Source organism: Manduca sexta, chromosome 25 (genome assembly GCF_014839805.1).
Source record: "Manduca sexta isolate Smith_Timp_Sample1 chromosome 25, JHU_Msex_v1.0, whole genome shotgun sequence".
In the NCBI taxonomy this organism is placed as follows: Eukaryota; Metazoa; Arthropoda; class Insecta; order Lepidoptera; family Sphingidae; genus Manduca; species Manduca sexta.
The window spans coordinates 12,996,255-13,012,350 of NC_051139.1; the positions used below are offsets into that span (position 1 = coordinate 12,996,255).

Below are 16,096 nucleotides of genomic sequence, written 5' to 3' on the forward strand. Positions count from 1 at the left end.
ATAAGCCAAGATACATGTGAATATTGAATGATTATAATTTAAATAAAGTCGCCTTTATAACTAAAGATATTTTATATTGGACATAAAATAAGTGAAATACTATGAAGTAAATTAGTAGAGAAGAAAATAGTAGAAGTAAATTAGCCAGCTCGGGCTGGCATGAAAAAAGAATTAAAAGAAGAAATAAAAAAGATGTAAGTATATAATCTTAATAAACTCAAAGGGAGGAACGTGTCGTGATCCTTACCGGTGAGGATGATAAAAGCCCTAACCTAGCTAATCTACCAGCCTTTCACTAGCTACCCAAGCAATGACTAACCGAAGAAGAAAGGCAGTAAGGAACTCCGGCCTTTTTTTGTCATCAATTGTCCATTGAACCTTTGTATTTTTTTTCTTTTGTATTCTAAGTCTAATTAGTTATATAAGCTAATGCACGCACATCACGGTTAAAGTGAGAAGAAAATCCAATTAAAAGGATTTAACAAATAGAAAACGATGAACAGAAAAAAAAATCAATATGAGAAGATCACCCATAAATAACAATGAAACGGTGTACAGCGTGCACACGCCTACATTAACAAACATAAATTTGTTGTTTTATTTTTTCATATTTTTGTGCTAAGACAAATAACAGTAGATACCAAAACACTCTACCAGCCCATTTGAAAAATAGAAAGGTTTTATTTTTAATCCAGCAAATAACATTTAGGCTTAAAGCCGAAATAGTCAGTAACCCAGAATCTTATAGAAGTGGTGTTAGAAAAACCCTTACGTTCTGTATCTGTATAATTCAAGACATGTTAGGTATCTAAAAATAAAATATGTTTTGATAGATTTTTTTTATTTACTGTTCCTGCATACCGCGAGTTTGAATAAAGGGGTCAGTATTAGGCTTAAAATGTGAACTTATTGGATCGTCAGAGTAACGTAAAAGTTACGTTGTAGCTCGATATTATAAAAGACGTCATCATTTGAAAGTACCTGCCTGAAGTTCGCTGTAAAGCGGTTAATCCTGAGTAACTGCTAGATCATCATTACGCGGCTAGATAGGATTTTGGTTTAGGGTATAGATTCCGCGAGTTTCTCGTAAAATCTAATCAAGGAGATTTTTAAATGCTCCATTATATAATAGTCTTAAATGATCTATTAAATCAGGAGTTGAACGTTCCGTTCGTTTAGTAAAATAGCAAACTTGTAAGTACGTTTTGCGTCACTTACATTATACCTTAATACGTACCTACTTATAAAAAGCCTCGTGCTTGGCATCCTAATACTTAGTCTGGCCATAAATACTGTTACACTTAATTATAAAAAAATATTACATTTGAATTTCGAATCTGTCATTTTTATACGATTGTTCATTGTGTTTTCTCATTTTGGCGCCAATACATTGTAAAATATTTTGCGATATTAAAATGGTGTGGGGTGATAAAGAGAACCGAATCGCTGTGATAGCATTACACAAAGTAGGTATGGAGCCAAATGCAATTTTTAAAACTCTCCATACACTTGGTATTAGTAAAATGTTTGTGTACCGGGCTATTAATAGGTACAATGAGACCTCCTCTGTTTGTGACAGAAAAAGATCTGGCCGTCCACGTAGTGTTCGTACGAAAAAGGTGGTCAAAGCAGTAAGGGAAAGAATTCGAAGAAATCCTGTCCGAAAGCAAAAGATTTTATCTCGGGAAATGAAGATAGCACCTAGAACCATGTCGCGTATTTTAAAAGATGACTTAGGACTTGCAGCCTATAAGAGACGCACTGGCCATTTCTTAACTGATAATTTAAAGAAGAATAGGGTGGTAAAATCGAAACAACTACTGAAGCGGTACGCAAAGGGAGGTCACAGAAAAATTTTGTTTACGGATGAGAAAATTTTTACAATTGAGCAACATTTTAACAAACAAAATGACCGTATTTATGCTCAAAGCTCTAAGGAAGCTTCCCAATTAGTCGACAGAGTGCAACGTGGACATTATCCGACTTCAGTGATGGTTTGGTGGGGTGTTAGCTATGAAGGAGTGACTGAGCCATATTTTTGTGAAAAAGGTATCAAAACATCGGCACAAGTGTATCAAGATACCATTCTTGAGAAGGTAGTTAAGCCCCTTAACATCACCATGTTCAATAACCAAGTATGGTCCTTCCAGCAAGACTCGGCGCCGGGTCATAAAGCTCGGTCCACGCAGTCTTGGTTGGAATCGAACGTTTCGGACTTCATCAGAGCTGAAGACTGGCCGTCGTCTAGTCCCTAGTATATACGTAGATATAAGTTAGATTTTTACTACATTTTATCGAAGCACTTGATGAATTTGCGCTATCAAAATGACAAAATTACGTTTCTGAGATTTATGACGTTTTTAAATAGATGGTTTTATATAATTAGCCATTTATCCCTTACTAAGTATATAGTGACAGTCCTTGTTATTCCTGTAATGTGTCAACATGCATATGTAGAATATTTTGTTCAATCAAAAATAATGCATTGCATTGGTAATCGACTTTCGTAAAATACTTCTAAGTGGTCGAATAAAACTATTCGTATGTATCATTTGCGTAACCTGAGTTGTTGTAACCTTAAGGTGTATATGGACAAGATCGGATAAGGGGTAAGATCGTATAACGCAAATATGCCATGTAAATATGGTTATTTTGGCTACAAAGGCGACGTCGTTTCTTTTTGTCCAGCCGTTTCTATTAATATATCGTAGCTAATGCTAAGACCAAGAATAGGTGGGCAGTCAAACCAATAAGGTCGATTACGCTTTCTTAATACTAATCGGGACATCTAGTTGATTTTGTGGACCTTATTATACTAGCATTAGAAGCGTTATTAGAACAAAGACTGAACTTTATTAAGCGTTTAAAATTTCTACAGAGATATTATCACATATTTTCAAGCTTACACGGAGAGAAATTAAAAGGTGATTAAATTATCACATAAAGTTGCTTTTATTATATCCAGTTTCATGTATAAAATATCGGGAGCACTTGAAAGTTTTATGAGAACAAGATATTTTCGAGACTCGCCTAACTTTTTCGAAAACCCGTCTGAACTTAGCCGAATGCACCTTATTATATAATTGTTACAGATAAATAAATATAATAATCTACATAGTATTTGTTACCTGAAACAGAAATGTCATAAAAGTCCGAGGATATATCCTCTCAAAATATTCCGAACACAATACTAATAAACTTCTAAATTGCGTTAATGTAGTTTTAACTGCTGACAGCTTTGTAGTAATTATATAAAAACATGACAATATAAAAGTGTAAAGAGATTGTCGCGAGTCTAATTAGCATGTTATCTTATCCTTCCCTTGATATTCCAATGAATTTTTATTGATATTAACTTCATATAAATTGTGTAAGTGTTAAATAAATCCCACACTTTGTCTTCGGCAAATATGAACGTTGCATTTTTTGTTTTATTCAGTCTGGGCTTTGTGGCGGCAGAAGGTAAGTAATTTTTTGTGTATTATGTCGCGGAACTGAAACTGTTGTGCTAATAACTTGTGATGTATTGTTTTTTTTTTGTTTTGTTATACTTATATCTCTCACGAATACTAAATATTAAAAAGGTGAAATCATTTTTATAAAATGCTTACTTGAATGCACTGTTACATTAAGTTTAACATATCATTGGAATGCAATTAGCAGATTCAGATATTATTATAATCATATGTAATTCTTACTTGTGGGTGTAATAATGTTTGTTTTTTTATACATATGTTTGCCTGCAGTAATTAGATATTTAGGTTTTCCACTTATTTTATATACTAACTAGTTTTTGTCCGCGGCTTTGCCCGCGTGTAGGAGTTTCCCGGGATAAAACTTCCGTTATATATTTTCACGGGATAGAAAGTAAGCCTATAAACCTTCGCAGGTTCTTAAACTATCTTCATACTAGATTTTATAAAAATGCGTTCGGTAGATTTTGAGAAAATCGATCACACATCGACAGACAGAAAAGGGGACTTTGTTTTTATACGTATAAAGGAGAGCTTGCAACCAGATTAGCAATTGACGAAATAGGTGTCTAGTTTTTTAATGTGACATAAAATCTTCGACATTGACAGTGAAGAGAATTTACTACAATTATTATTATTTTTATTTCAGCCGTCCCCCAGGGTAGAATAGTCGGCGGTTCATTGGCAACCATCAACCAGTATCCCACCATTGCTTGCCTGCTGACAAACAGGGACACTGCCGGCCATTTCAGACAAAACTGCGGCGGCACTATCTTGAATCAACGACACATTTTGACAGCAGCTCACTGCATTGAGTAAGTCGTGAATGGATACTAGATTTTGCTCGCAAGTCTAGCTCAGCCTGCATGACAGTCCTTTCTCAACATAAGTGTTCTCTTATTGTAATCTATGTCTAGGGGTCAATTTGTGCGTCATTTTTCCGTATCAATTCAGCTGTGTATGCATTAAGTTTTAACAAATATTCAAATATCTTCACAAACTTATGTATTCAAATTTATATTGTATCATGTTTTAAGTCGGGTAATACTTCGGTCTAAGGTAAGATATTTCTTTTCACTTAATTTATTACTTTTCTCTTTTTACAGACGAGACCATCCTGCCCAATGGAGGGCCCGTTTGGGATCTTCTTTCGCCACCAGCGGAGGCGTGTTGTACAACATTGCCGCTTTCAACCTCCATCCCAATTACAATCCACGTACAATTGACAGTGACATTGCTATAATGCGAACAAGTAATTCCATTTCGTACACTAACGTGATCCAGGCGGCCCAGATCGCTGGAGTCAACTATAATCTTCGCGATAACGAGCGTGTGTGGGCTGCTGGATGGGGACGTATTTCAGTAAGTAGTTTCAACTTTCATCTACATATTTTAGTTAGACCAAAATATCGAGAGATTTATACATTGAAAATTTTGGTTATTATGTTATTAAGCTCTTGCCTTCATCCTCCAATAATAAATTTCTTACCATGCTCACTTTAAATTTGTTTTCGCAGCAGGGTGGTCCTAACTCTGAGCAGCTACGCCACGTTCACCTGGAAGTGATCAATCAAAATATTTGCAACCAAAGGTATGGGCATTTCACTATCACCAACAACATGCTGTGCGCTGGCGTGAACGACAATAGCAACCGCGGCCAGTGTCAGATGGACTCCGGCAGTCCTCTCTACCACAACAACGTAGTCGTTGGCGTCTGCTCCTTTACAATGATATGTGGCGACCCTTTTCACCCCAGTGGCAATGTACGCGTTTCCCGTTTTACCGATTGGATTCAAAGGAATTCCTTAATGATTTAATATTACAAAAATGACGAACTGTACAAAGTGTTAGTGTTAAAAAATATCAATAAAGTCAAATGAAAAATAAAAGGTTGACTTCTTTTTCGGATTGCACAAAGTCAGGACTTATTATATTATTATCGTATTAGTGATGAAGCGAAACCCTGTAATACTGTTTTATCCATAGGATCAAAGGACTTACTGTTCCTGGGTGTAGATCACCGTATCTTTAGCATGTGTTATCAATTTAATTATAATCTATTCAATTTTAATTCCTTTAAAAAATACGTACTTAATATGTGTTAAGCTTTGCCCATTTAAAGGACCGATTTCGGGATAAAAAAATGTTTTTATTACTAAGATGTAATTTTAAAGAAAAAATTAAGAATACGAGCAGTTGTACCAGAGATTAGAGGGCTCAACTGAAACTTCAGCTTCATAAGAGAAAATTCTGAATATAAATGCTTTAGATGGCTTTGCTACTTTTAATGAGTAAACTGTAGTGTGTCGGTCAGTGCGTACCATTAGGAACATCAGAATAAATCATGTGTAATTTTAGGGAATAAGTGGTATTAAGTTCTAGAGGTACGCTACAAATTCTTTAACCTGTATGAATCGGGAAATTTAGTACCTCGTCTGTCATCTTCATGCTCTGTCAGTCTAAAGCGCGGTGTAAAGTAAGACACCGCTGTAGAGGAACAGATGGGTGCGTTCCTCTATGAAAGGGGAAGATTCCCAGTCAGGCAGATGTTGCGCCTGACCGGCTGCAGGCCCTCCAACGGTTTCTATTCGGAGGTGGTATATATGGAACGCGTCGCTCAAATTGTGCAAGCGTAATCCAAGATCGTCTGTCGCCATCTAACGTGATTGCTGTGTGGTATCACTACAGTGGTACATATTATGATCAAGCACCATTGCTGCAGGCCCAAGTAGACGGCCCTGTGGCTCGGGGCATCTAAAGAATTCCGCCACGGTATCCCCAGCCTGTCGTAAGAGGCGACTAATTGGGGCTTAGAGGGAGTCGCGGGCAAACACTGGGGGGCTGCTCGCTCGACTACAGCGACTCTGAGGTGGATGACAATGCGGGTAGTAGGTCTCCCGATGTTGTAGACTCCAAAGGAGTCATTCAGCATGTAGGGCTTCTTAGCCCTGTCAATTAGAGAGGTGCCGCAATGCGGTATCGCGCAGGGACGGGTCCGTGCAGCTATCTTAGTGCAACAAGATACCCCGGGGCTGTCCCGTATGCGCCGAAGAAGGCCACCGCGGGTTTTGGTTGGTATACAAGGGTTAGGGATTCGGTCCAACGTTCGCTCGGATGATATTATACTCCCGGGTTGTCGACATTGGGCCGTAAGACCGGTGAAACCAACATAACCATTCCACTGCCCATCCAAGTGGTGGTAGCGATAACGCGTTTTTTCTCCGCGTAAAAAAAAAGGCCCAAGTAGACCTCACTTACTCCCTACCATCTATTTTATTATGAAGACTAATTTTTTAGAGCAAACACGTGCTGTTCAGGCGTCTTGGTAGATAGAAAACTGATAAAAAATATTATACATATTTGTGTTAGAGGCGTGTATATATATAGTTACCTAATACCTATGCATGTAAAATTTACTGCTCACGTATTATTAAGAGTACTTGTGTGATAGAGCATTGCTCGTATGTTTTTATAAGGTATTAATTACTTGATAATATGCATCATTTAAATTTAGATTTAGAAAGTATTAATGCTAAAGTCAAAATTAATTTATTTACTTTTCAGTCCCATGAGAAATTTTTATTTTGATCAACGTTACGTAATACAAGCTTGAAATGTGATAGTATTGATTAATTTAGAGTAGTAGGATAGTTAAGATTAAATGAATAAGATTTATATATGAGTTGTTCTTTTTTCCTAATCCCCTTTAGGGTTTATATAGCTTGCATATGCTTGTAGCAAATGTAAATACGAAGCATTATGGCATTATGAGACTTTGCAACGTTGCTGTGCTTCGATAAAAAAAAGGAAAACCTTTTGCTGATATTTTTTTTCATCCTATTCCATTTTGTTATTATTACCCGTTTTAATTTATGAAATCTGAAGAACCTGTCCGAGACACCAATCTTCTAACTGACACATCCCATATTATAAAACGGAAGGGCGGAGTATAAATGCTAAACGACTTATTTATTTATTCATTTAAGTAATATATTCTATTAGAAGGACAGCGTTCCGTCTTATACAAGTGCACACAACTGAATGTTCCCTGAAATGAATGCTTCGGTTATATTCGTCGATTTAACAATCGGGTGTGACGTCACAAACAATCAACAGCAGACCATAGACAATGGTAACTTCTGGCAGGTTCGATTGTAATGTACTGCATTTAAGTTCATGGCATGGCATTGGCTTGGCTTTGCTTGGCATGTGGCGTCCTGTTACAATTATTATGTTAATGCATGTCTTGGCGGTCTTGGTAACAAAAATTCAAACGTCTTCACAAAGTTTCCCGTTAGTGGGGTTTTACGCAAGATTACTCATTGATAATTATTAATCTGAATTAGTAATAGTTGTTTATTATGCGAAAATGTATCTTAATGACTTAAAACATAACGCAGATTAAGATAACGTTCGATACGAATGATTTACAAACACACACGCACACAGACACACACATCATGCACTTATCTCCGAAGGGTTACCGCAGAGGCCCAACCAGTGCACCCACTTTTCGCCAAGTGTGTTCCGAGCCTATCGCCATATCGGGCACAATTTGCAGACTCCGGGCTGATACTGAGCAGAAAACCCCAAATATCAATTTGTCTGGCCCGGGATTCAAACCTAGCTCCTCAGAGCGCTGCCAGTCCCCGCATGCAGTACAATTACTACACCACAGAGGAATTTATCTATTACATACTGATCCGATTATAAAGGAAACCCACAGTTTCTATCAAAAACAGTCTGATAAGAATGATATGCGCAAATCTACGTACTGTAAATGATCTTATTCGATATTAAAACAAAAATATTATTCGGAAAAATTGTTTTATAATAAATGTCTAAAATTAGAGTAAACGTAAGAAATCATTATTTGATATTCTTTTGATAATTGGTGTTCGTGACAATGAATAATTGAAGAAAAAGATGTGTTAATTAAGGGCTATGAAAATATAAATAAATAAGTTTCCACAGCATTATATGGAAGACACGTGTTTTCGGGTTTCTATCTAACTCTACTCTACTTTCCATCAGGTGCAGCAGTCTTGTAAATAGGCCGTACAGGCTGCGGCCTATGGGTGGCAGCCTCTTAGGGGCGGCAGATTTTAGAGAACGCTTACTCGATTTGTAATTAATCATTCGTTAATTTAAGTTTACTGTCTTCCATAATACAAACAAATAGAAAATTATTAAGTATTTTAGAAACCTATATACATCGCGAATATTTCCTGGTCCTCTCCCCTCTTTCCATCCTAGGAAGTCTCCTTATGCTTCTCTCACACTTCCTTCCCCGCTATCCCCTCCCAAATTTCTTCCAAGGCCCTGCAGTCGCTAAGCCGGGGGATTCCAGTCTCTCATTCTGAGGTTTCCCCCGGGGTTGACTGCGGGTCCGATACCAAAAAAAAAAAACGCTATATTAGTAGAAAGGAGAAGCCGCCACCAAGTAGCCTAGGGTCTGTTACGCAGCATGCGTCAGAAGGCAGAAGATCGTCGTGGCATACCTGGTGACAAAAGAAAAAACGAGTTAGAGGCTAAAAAGCACATAGTCGGAGCTGGAATTAATTTTGTGGGAATCAGGACAAGGAGGGGTTATGGGATGAAGTTATCAAAAAACTTAAGCTGTAGCCGTATTGCATCGACTATCAGGCAGACCTGCTGGTTTCTAAGTACGCAGTAGATGAGGCCCTGAGCGCCAAAGCACCCCGTTGCAACATTTTTCGCGACTCCAGGTGGGCCCTTAAAATAGACACCACAGGTGATTGTCTCTATCCCCTATTGTTTCACATATTAAACAAAAAGTTAGCAAATACCGAGGAACGCAACAAAATCATTAATTTATTTTGGGTTAAATGTACGTAGGGATTGAGAGAAACGAGAGGGTCGATCAACTTGCGAAGAATGTTGCCAGATAGTTAAAGACTAAGCCGCATTACGATTGTTTCCCGATATACTTATGGGATAGGCATGATACAGAATACGAAATAGACATAGAAATAAATCAAGACAGCATACACAAAATTATAGAAGACAAGGCAAAAGTATATAAAATAAAATAGCAGTTAAGGTAATAAATATGAATATATGTAAATACTTACTAATCATATTATAATTTAAGATCATCAATATGTAATATGAAATAGTATGAGAAAATTATGTGTATGTAAGAAATTAGAATAATCTAGCTGCAAAAATAGTGTGAAAGTTGGTATAAATAGTATAAAATAAGATATGTAAGAAGTAGATAAAGTAACCACGACATATAGTTAGATAAGTAAGTAAGTAAAAACATAATAAATAAAAAATATAAACATAAAAATTTCTGGTGCCGCCAGGGGGAACGAGAAAGAAAAAACACTATATTCCCCACGAGGCAATTCAATTACAATTAAATTGGTCTACACATCAAATGCATGTTCAGGCACGGAAGGACATTTGTCGTTGACCTACTTACAGAGTTACCTTGTGGTTGCCAAACTCATTGAAGCCTAAAAGATCTATTTACTGCAGGGTGCTGAATGATTGGGTATCCCGTATACTGGATGCTGCAGCATCAGCTCAACTTTGCTATATCTTAGAAATACCACCGAAGTCACCACAGTACATACAATTTAAAATGAATTACACCTGAAGTGGAATTTTCTAAACTAGCTGATGACCTTCAAACTCTTGAACAGATCTTCATTGATTATAGCTTAGAATCATTTAGACTACTCCAGATTTCAAACAAAAAAAAAATCGCACCCAAAATCGGTTCCTTCGTTTGGAAGCTACGAAGAATCAGACAGACATTAAGTATATACACTTAAACTTATAACTGTAGCCACGGTTGATACTTTAATCACATAATCCATGTATTCTGACGTACCATGAGCTATCAATCAATAATGACTAAATTGTGATTGTGGATTCGTGTATCGGATACCTCGCAGAATAAACCATTATAATGTTTTGATTATTAATTAAACACTATAAATTTATAATTTCATTGAAATTAAATTAAATGCCATAATTTATGTCGAAACCAAAAATGTTTTAAGTATGCATATTTTATAAATTTTGAACATTTTAATTATTTAATTATTTCTCTCTTTAACATAATAACCAAGCTACTCGTCGTAAGTGAAACGACAACCCGTAATTAAAACCGACAGCACTCGAAGTTTGAATTACAAAACCCTACTTGGCATTGTACTGGGCTTGTCATCCTGAAGTGTTAGTTATTTAACCACTGAATGCCTAGGAATTACACTAGCTATAATGTTTTTCAAACTGAAGCACAAGGATGCTTGCAAAATGTTTACCGAAAGAAATGGAATAGGTCAATGCATAGGAATAATACTGTTTTTCTTTAAGTGTGTCCGTAAACTTACTTCTCACGGTTTTTATGTTGTAATATTGTTGCATTAATGTTTCGTGTCAGTCCGAGGATCCCACGCGGATAATCGGAGTCAATGGCCTTTTGTGCAAATCGGTGTATCCATCAAAACCCCGCGGTAGCAAGAGAGAGATCTCTTCCGACTACGGAGCAGGGAGTGCTGCGTTCTTTATCTCAGGCTGAAAATTTTTCTAGGGTGTGATGAGCTATATCATCCCGACAATTGCGACAATGATGGCACAGTCGTCTTATTTCCAATTCGACGCAGGTACGAACCAAATTAAGCCTAATCTGATAATACCTGCTTCAGGCGGAACATAGGCACGCTACGGCATCCGTCCATCTATTGGGTGAGTGGAAGTAACACGGCCTTGACGATTCGCACTCCCTCACTTGGGCTCTCCGGCCTGGCTATCAACTCCTCCGCGACCAACCTGCGGAGCGAGACCAAATAGGGTTCTATTTTTTTGGAACGGGGCTCTCCCGCTGTGAAAATGTCGCTCCTCTCGGTAAAAACGAAAATCTAAGCCTCTAAATCCCAGAACAAAGTGTCAGCTAGAACACGAGCTACCTCTTGGGAAATCGTGCGGTAATCTCTGTTCATCCGTTGTGCTACTACACAGTACTGATTTCGCAAAAGAGAAAAGCATTGAAACTGCGTACATATTGGACAATCGTCTGGTCATACGATATTTGTCTCTTGCTAAAGCAAAACAATTGATACTACAATTGGAAACATTTCTGTGCGACCCTGTAATTGTACAGAACACTAACGAAATTGGAAATGTAAAGAATTGTTTAAGCAACATCGATTTTAAAACGGAAGTATAGTGTTATATCAAATCCCTACGGTCTTATCTGTCTTATCACCTATAATAAATCAAGCGCCATTCTCTACTATATATAGTCTTTTACTGTTGAGAAATTTCATAAGCTGGTTTTGGATCAATCAATCATGAGGACGTTGATCGCACTGCTAGCCCTTGGGTCTGTCGCCGTAGCTGGTAAGTTACTTTCACGATACATACTAATAATTTGACTTTTAGAAACTAAGCTGAGACATAATTTATACGCCTGGTATAGTAAAGAACAGGAAAATAAACGTGTGTTGTGTAAACGATCTTATCGTGAAAATTTGCCCGTCTACCGCAGCAGTTTCGTCTCCGCGATGTTGATCTATTTAACCGACCATCATATTTAATCGTCACGATAAAGTGGTCCACCTAGCTTAAGTTCGCTCTAGGTCGTTCTAGGCGATTTTTAAAAACATCTGCAGCTAATAAAATAGTTTATGGAACTAATGATTCTAATGGTTTAGTAGGCATTATTAGTAATATTTTAAATGACACCCAACGCGAGTGAAAACTCTAAAAAGTAAAAAAAAATTGTAATTGTTTCTACTTCACCTTGTCCTTTACTTATAATAAATTTGATATAATAAATTTCGTCATATTAAATTTTAAAGGCCGAAATATCCATGCATATTAATTATTTTTACGTTTTTCTTTCAACTGCGAGAACTAATCACTAACTAGACGTGAATTGAAATTCTTTACTTGCCAATACTTGTTTAGTTACCCAGATTAAAGGTGAAACAAAATGTATGAAAAATGGACCTTAAGCTATAACCTTAAAATGAATAGTCTGTTTATAGTGTTATAGTGATTTTTGAAGTTAATTGCTATTTTGTTTGTTCCAGCCGTCCCCGCAGCTTCAAACAATGCCAGGATTATTGGTGGTACTGTGACCACCATCAATCAGTACCCTGTTATGGCTTCTCTTCTGCTGACTAGAGATTTTGTTCACTGGAGACACAACTGCGGCGGAAGCATTCTTAATCAACGAAGTATTCTGTCAGCTTCTCACTGTCTATAGTAAGTCGAAAGAAAGTTCTGTGTAAAACTCGCTCGAATTCCATTCAAGTAACTTTTATCCACACAAAATTTAAATATAAAACTAAAGGAAAATATTCCAAACAAAAGATTTTTGCAAAATAATTTCTGAAATCAGTGTCGCCAATAAAATAAGCTATATACAACAAACTATATCTTAAATATATACATTTTTTGGACGTCATTATGTCGTTAGAATTTGGAACTCGATAAATAATTAAGAGCCTAACTAACCATGCAAAATATTAAGTGTTATGGTCAAGACGATTACTAGATATCATGCGCTCGTGAGTGGTCGGAGTGAGTTCGTGTAAATAACTCATACAACATCTGCGGTCAGTGTGTACGTGGTACTAGTGCCGTGGGTGTCAGCAATTTATAGCAGATATTTCTATCAGAAAAATTGGAGAAAACTACAATCATCTGAGATATTTCCTTTAAAGTGACTGCCTAGAAAAAGATCGTAAGTGCAACGCCATCCCAATGGTTCTGACTTATAGGATTGATGTGTGTAATTATTGTTAATTAAATTGCTAACTATAACTGTAAGGGTAAAATTCGTGAGGAAACCTACATGCTTGTGCATTTCGAACATATGCACAAGCCGCAAATAGTAATAGGCTTACGTGGCCCTTTCATTGGTATAGGAGGTCTGTACCTATGACAGGACCAGTAGGACACTATAATATATAAAGCTGATGTTATAATTAATCTTCAAATTTCTATTTTTGCAGCCGGCGCCAACCAAACGTCTACCGAGCTCGTTTGGGATCTAGTTTCGCCAGTAGCGGTGGTGTGATTTTCAATTTTGCTCAGTTCATCATGCATCCTAACTATAACTCCAGAAACCAAGATAATGACATTGCTGTAATGCGAACAGCTTCTAGAATTTCTTACAATAACGTGATACAGCGGGCGTATATCGCTGGACCTAACTACCCTCTCCTGGACAACGAGCGTGTGTGGGCTGCTGGATGGGGCGTGACTTCGGTAAGTTTTTTCTATATTTTTAACCCCGAATGAAAAACAGGGGTATAAAGGTGTGTATCTTTATGTCTGTGTGTTGTAGCACCTTATCGAACCATGATGGGATGATGCAGCATCATGTAGTTTGCGGGATATCCAACTCCTCAGAAACTTATAGCAGATATGGGCTGTTTGGGTTCATAAAACCATTTTAATTAGCCAAGTAGAAAAAATATATTTTATGTTGTTTTGAATAAATTCCAGGACTGACCATAGAACTTGCCTCATCTTTTGTCTTTGAAGTCAACAACCAAGGCATATATCATAATTTTGAACTTGGCTCTAATTTCACATTTATGTTTTTGATAGGATATCACTATTTTTTGTAGGTACATAAATTATTAGTAGGTACTTGTTTATAATAAAATAAATTAAGGTGAAGTGTGATATTCCGCTTGTTATATATTCATGTGAATACCTTAAAGTCCACATAAAGACCCTGCCATCAATTTTGATTGCTGATTCTTACATTACAGGCACTATAAGTAAGTGTTCCGAATAGAATCAATTAATTGAACAATAATTATAATAAAAAGATAAAAATGTACCAGTTCCTAATTTATTCCTTTGTATTCATCCAACTACTTATCTGGATGCCAAATTTGAACTTTTTAGGTCATCTGGAATTGGGTTAGAGTTTTTGTCCATAGGTCAATCAGTGACAAAAATGACAGTTTTTGGACGTTAATATCCAAATAACTGTGGGTGTATATATATGAAATTTGGAGCACATATGTATCTCGCAACTCTCAATATATGAGCCAAATTTAACATGTTTATGTGAAATAGTTTTGAGTTATGAAAGAATCAAAAGTGGCTCCAAATGGTTCGGGTAATATTACACACGGTGCTACTCGTCATTCTGTTAGCTTGAACTTGGCTTAACACGTCACCACGTGTCTATATATTGTTATTGTGTTATTGTAATTTTATAATATTTACTTATATCTCAGGTTGATTCACTTCAGCACTCAGAGCAACTTCGCCATGTTCAAGTTTACACAATTAATCAAGAGATATGCAGACAACGTTATGCTGGAAGAAGCCGCCCCATCACAGATAACATGTTGTGCTCCGGTGTGCTGGACGTCGGTGGCCGTGACCAGTGCCAGATGGACTCCGGCGGGCCCCTCTTTCACAACGGTGTTATCGTCGGTGTTTGCTCCTTTGGTTTTGAATGTGCCGACCCTCGGTACCCTGGAGTCAACGCACGCGTTTCTCGCTTCACCACTTGGATAGAAAACCACTCTTAAATCTAATAATTTTAAATAGTAAAATGGTCTATAAGATATTTTCAATAAACAAAGATTATAATCGCACCATACACATTCTTTTTTGTTAATTTTGGCCTATACGCAATTTTGAATCTAAACCAAAAAAAATGATTTCTTAAAAGGTAACAGACGATTATGTGCTGCGTGTAACAAAATTGATTTGATTATACTATATTAGCAAAAGAAACGTGAGCAATGAATTCGTTTCCATAAGTATTACATTGCTATACGTTACATTAAAATTTTGAAAAATTTTAATAAATCTTACTAACAATATAAAAGTTTGTTGCGTATTTGAATATTTCGATGTCTATGTACCTACTTATTAATTGTTAGAAAAAATGGTAATTGATGAAATTTGTTCTGCATTAGCATATAGGCTATTTTTGTATCGCTACCTAACTCAAGTAAAAAAAAAAAATATTAATCAGGTTTTTTAAATACATGGTGCAGGTTGGCTGGGGTTTATTTTGTGATGTATATCCCTACAATGAGTTAAGCATAATATGTGTCGAAGAGTTTTTGGCGTGAACATTTTTCTCTATGACATAGAATATATAAAACAGTGTGTTCGTCACAGGCAGGGCCATTCATGTTTTCTCTTCCGTTTCCACTTTATCAGTAATCCAAATATGATGAAGCCACAAAAGTAGCAAAATAAACAAAAAAAAAAATCATTTTTTTAATATTTTTTGTCCTTCTCAACAATCGTTTTTCTCTACTAAAGTAAACTTCAAAGGGTAAACTTGATTTTACATAAATAAAAATAATATTACAATTAAAGTTAATGTATAGAAGGGTTTTGGAGTTTTGAGTTTGTTTAGATGCTTGTGTGGCTCTGTAAATGAATAGACATTGGCCCTAATCTGACACCTTATTATATTGTAATTGATAAATAAATAAATATAAAAATCTACATAGTATTTGTTACCTGCATCGGAAAATGTCATGAAAGTCCGGAGGTAGATATCCTCTCAAAATATTCTAAACACAAAAGTAAAAAAATAAGTACTTATAAATTGCATTAAACAGTAACAGATTCGTGGTAATTGTATT

At 36.4% G+C, this 16,096-nt stretch overlaps 3 protein-coding genes across 5 annotated transcripts in view; 2 read left to right on the forward strand and 1 right to left on the reverse strand.

Moving 5' to 3' along the window:
- LOC115448648 (solute carrier family 12 member 6) overlaps positions 1-16,096 on the reverse strand; it is a 601,928-nt gene that overhangs the window by 149,058 nt on the left and 436,774 nt on the right. The window lies entirely within an intron of this gene.
- Positions 3,340-5,362, forward strand: LOC115448662 (trypsin, alkaline C-like). The gene is made up of 4 exons (XM_030176162.2): positions 3,340-3,462; positions 4,123-4,288; positions 4,580-4,835; positions 4,991-5,362. The coding sequence occupies exons 1-4, from the start codon at positions 3,411-3,413 to the stop codon at positions 5,288-5,290; spliced, it is 774 nt and encodes a 257-aa protein (XP_030032022.1). The 5' UTR covers positions 3,340-3,410; the 3' UTR covers positions 5,291-5,362.
- Positions 11,773-16,027, forward strand: LOC115448664 (trypsin, alkaline C-like). Its single transcript, XM_030176164.2, has 4 exons — positions 11,773-11,852; positions 12,548-12,722; positions 13,475-13,730; positions 14,720-16,027. Exons 1-4 carry the CDS (start codon positions 11,804-11,806, stop codon positions 15,017-15,019), a joined length of 780 nt encoding a protein of 259 aa, XP_030032024.1. The 5' UTR covers positions 11,773-11,803; the 3' UTR covers positions 15,020-16,027.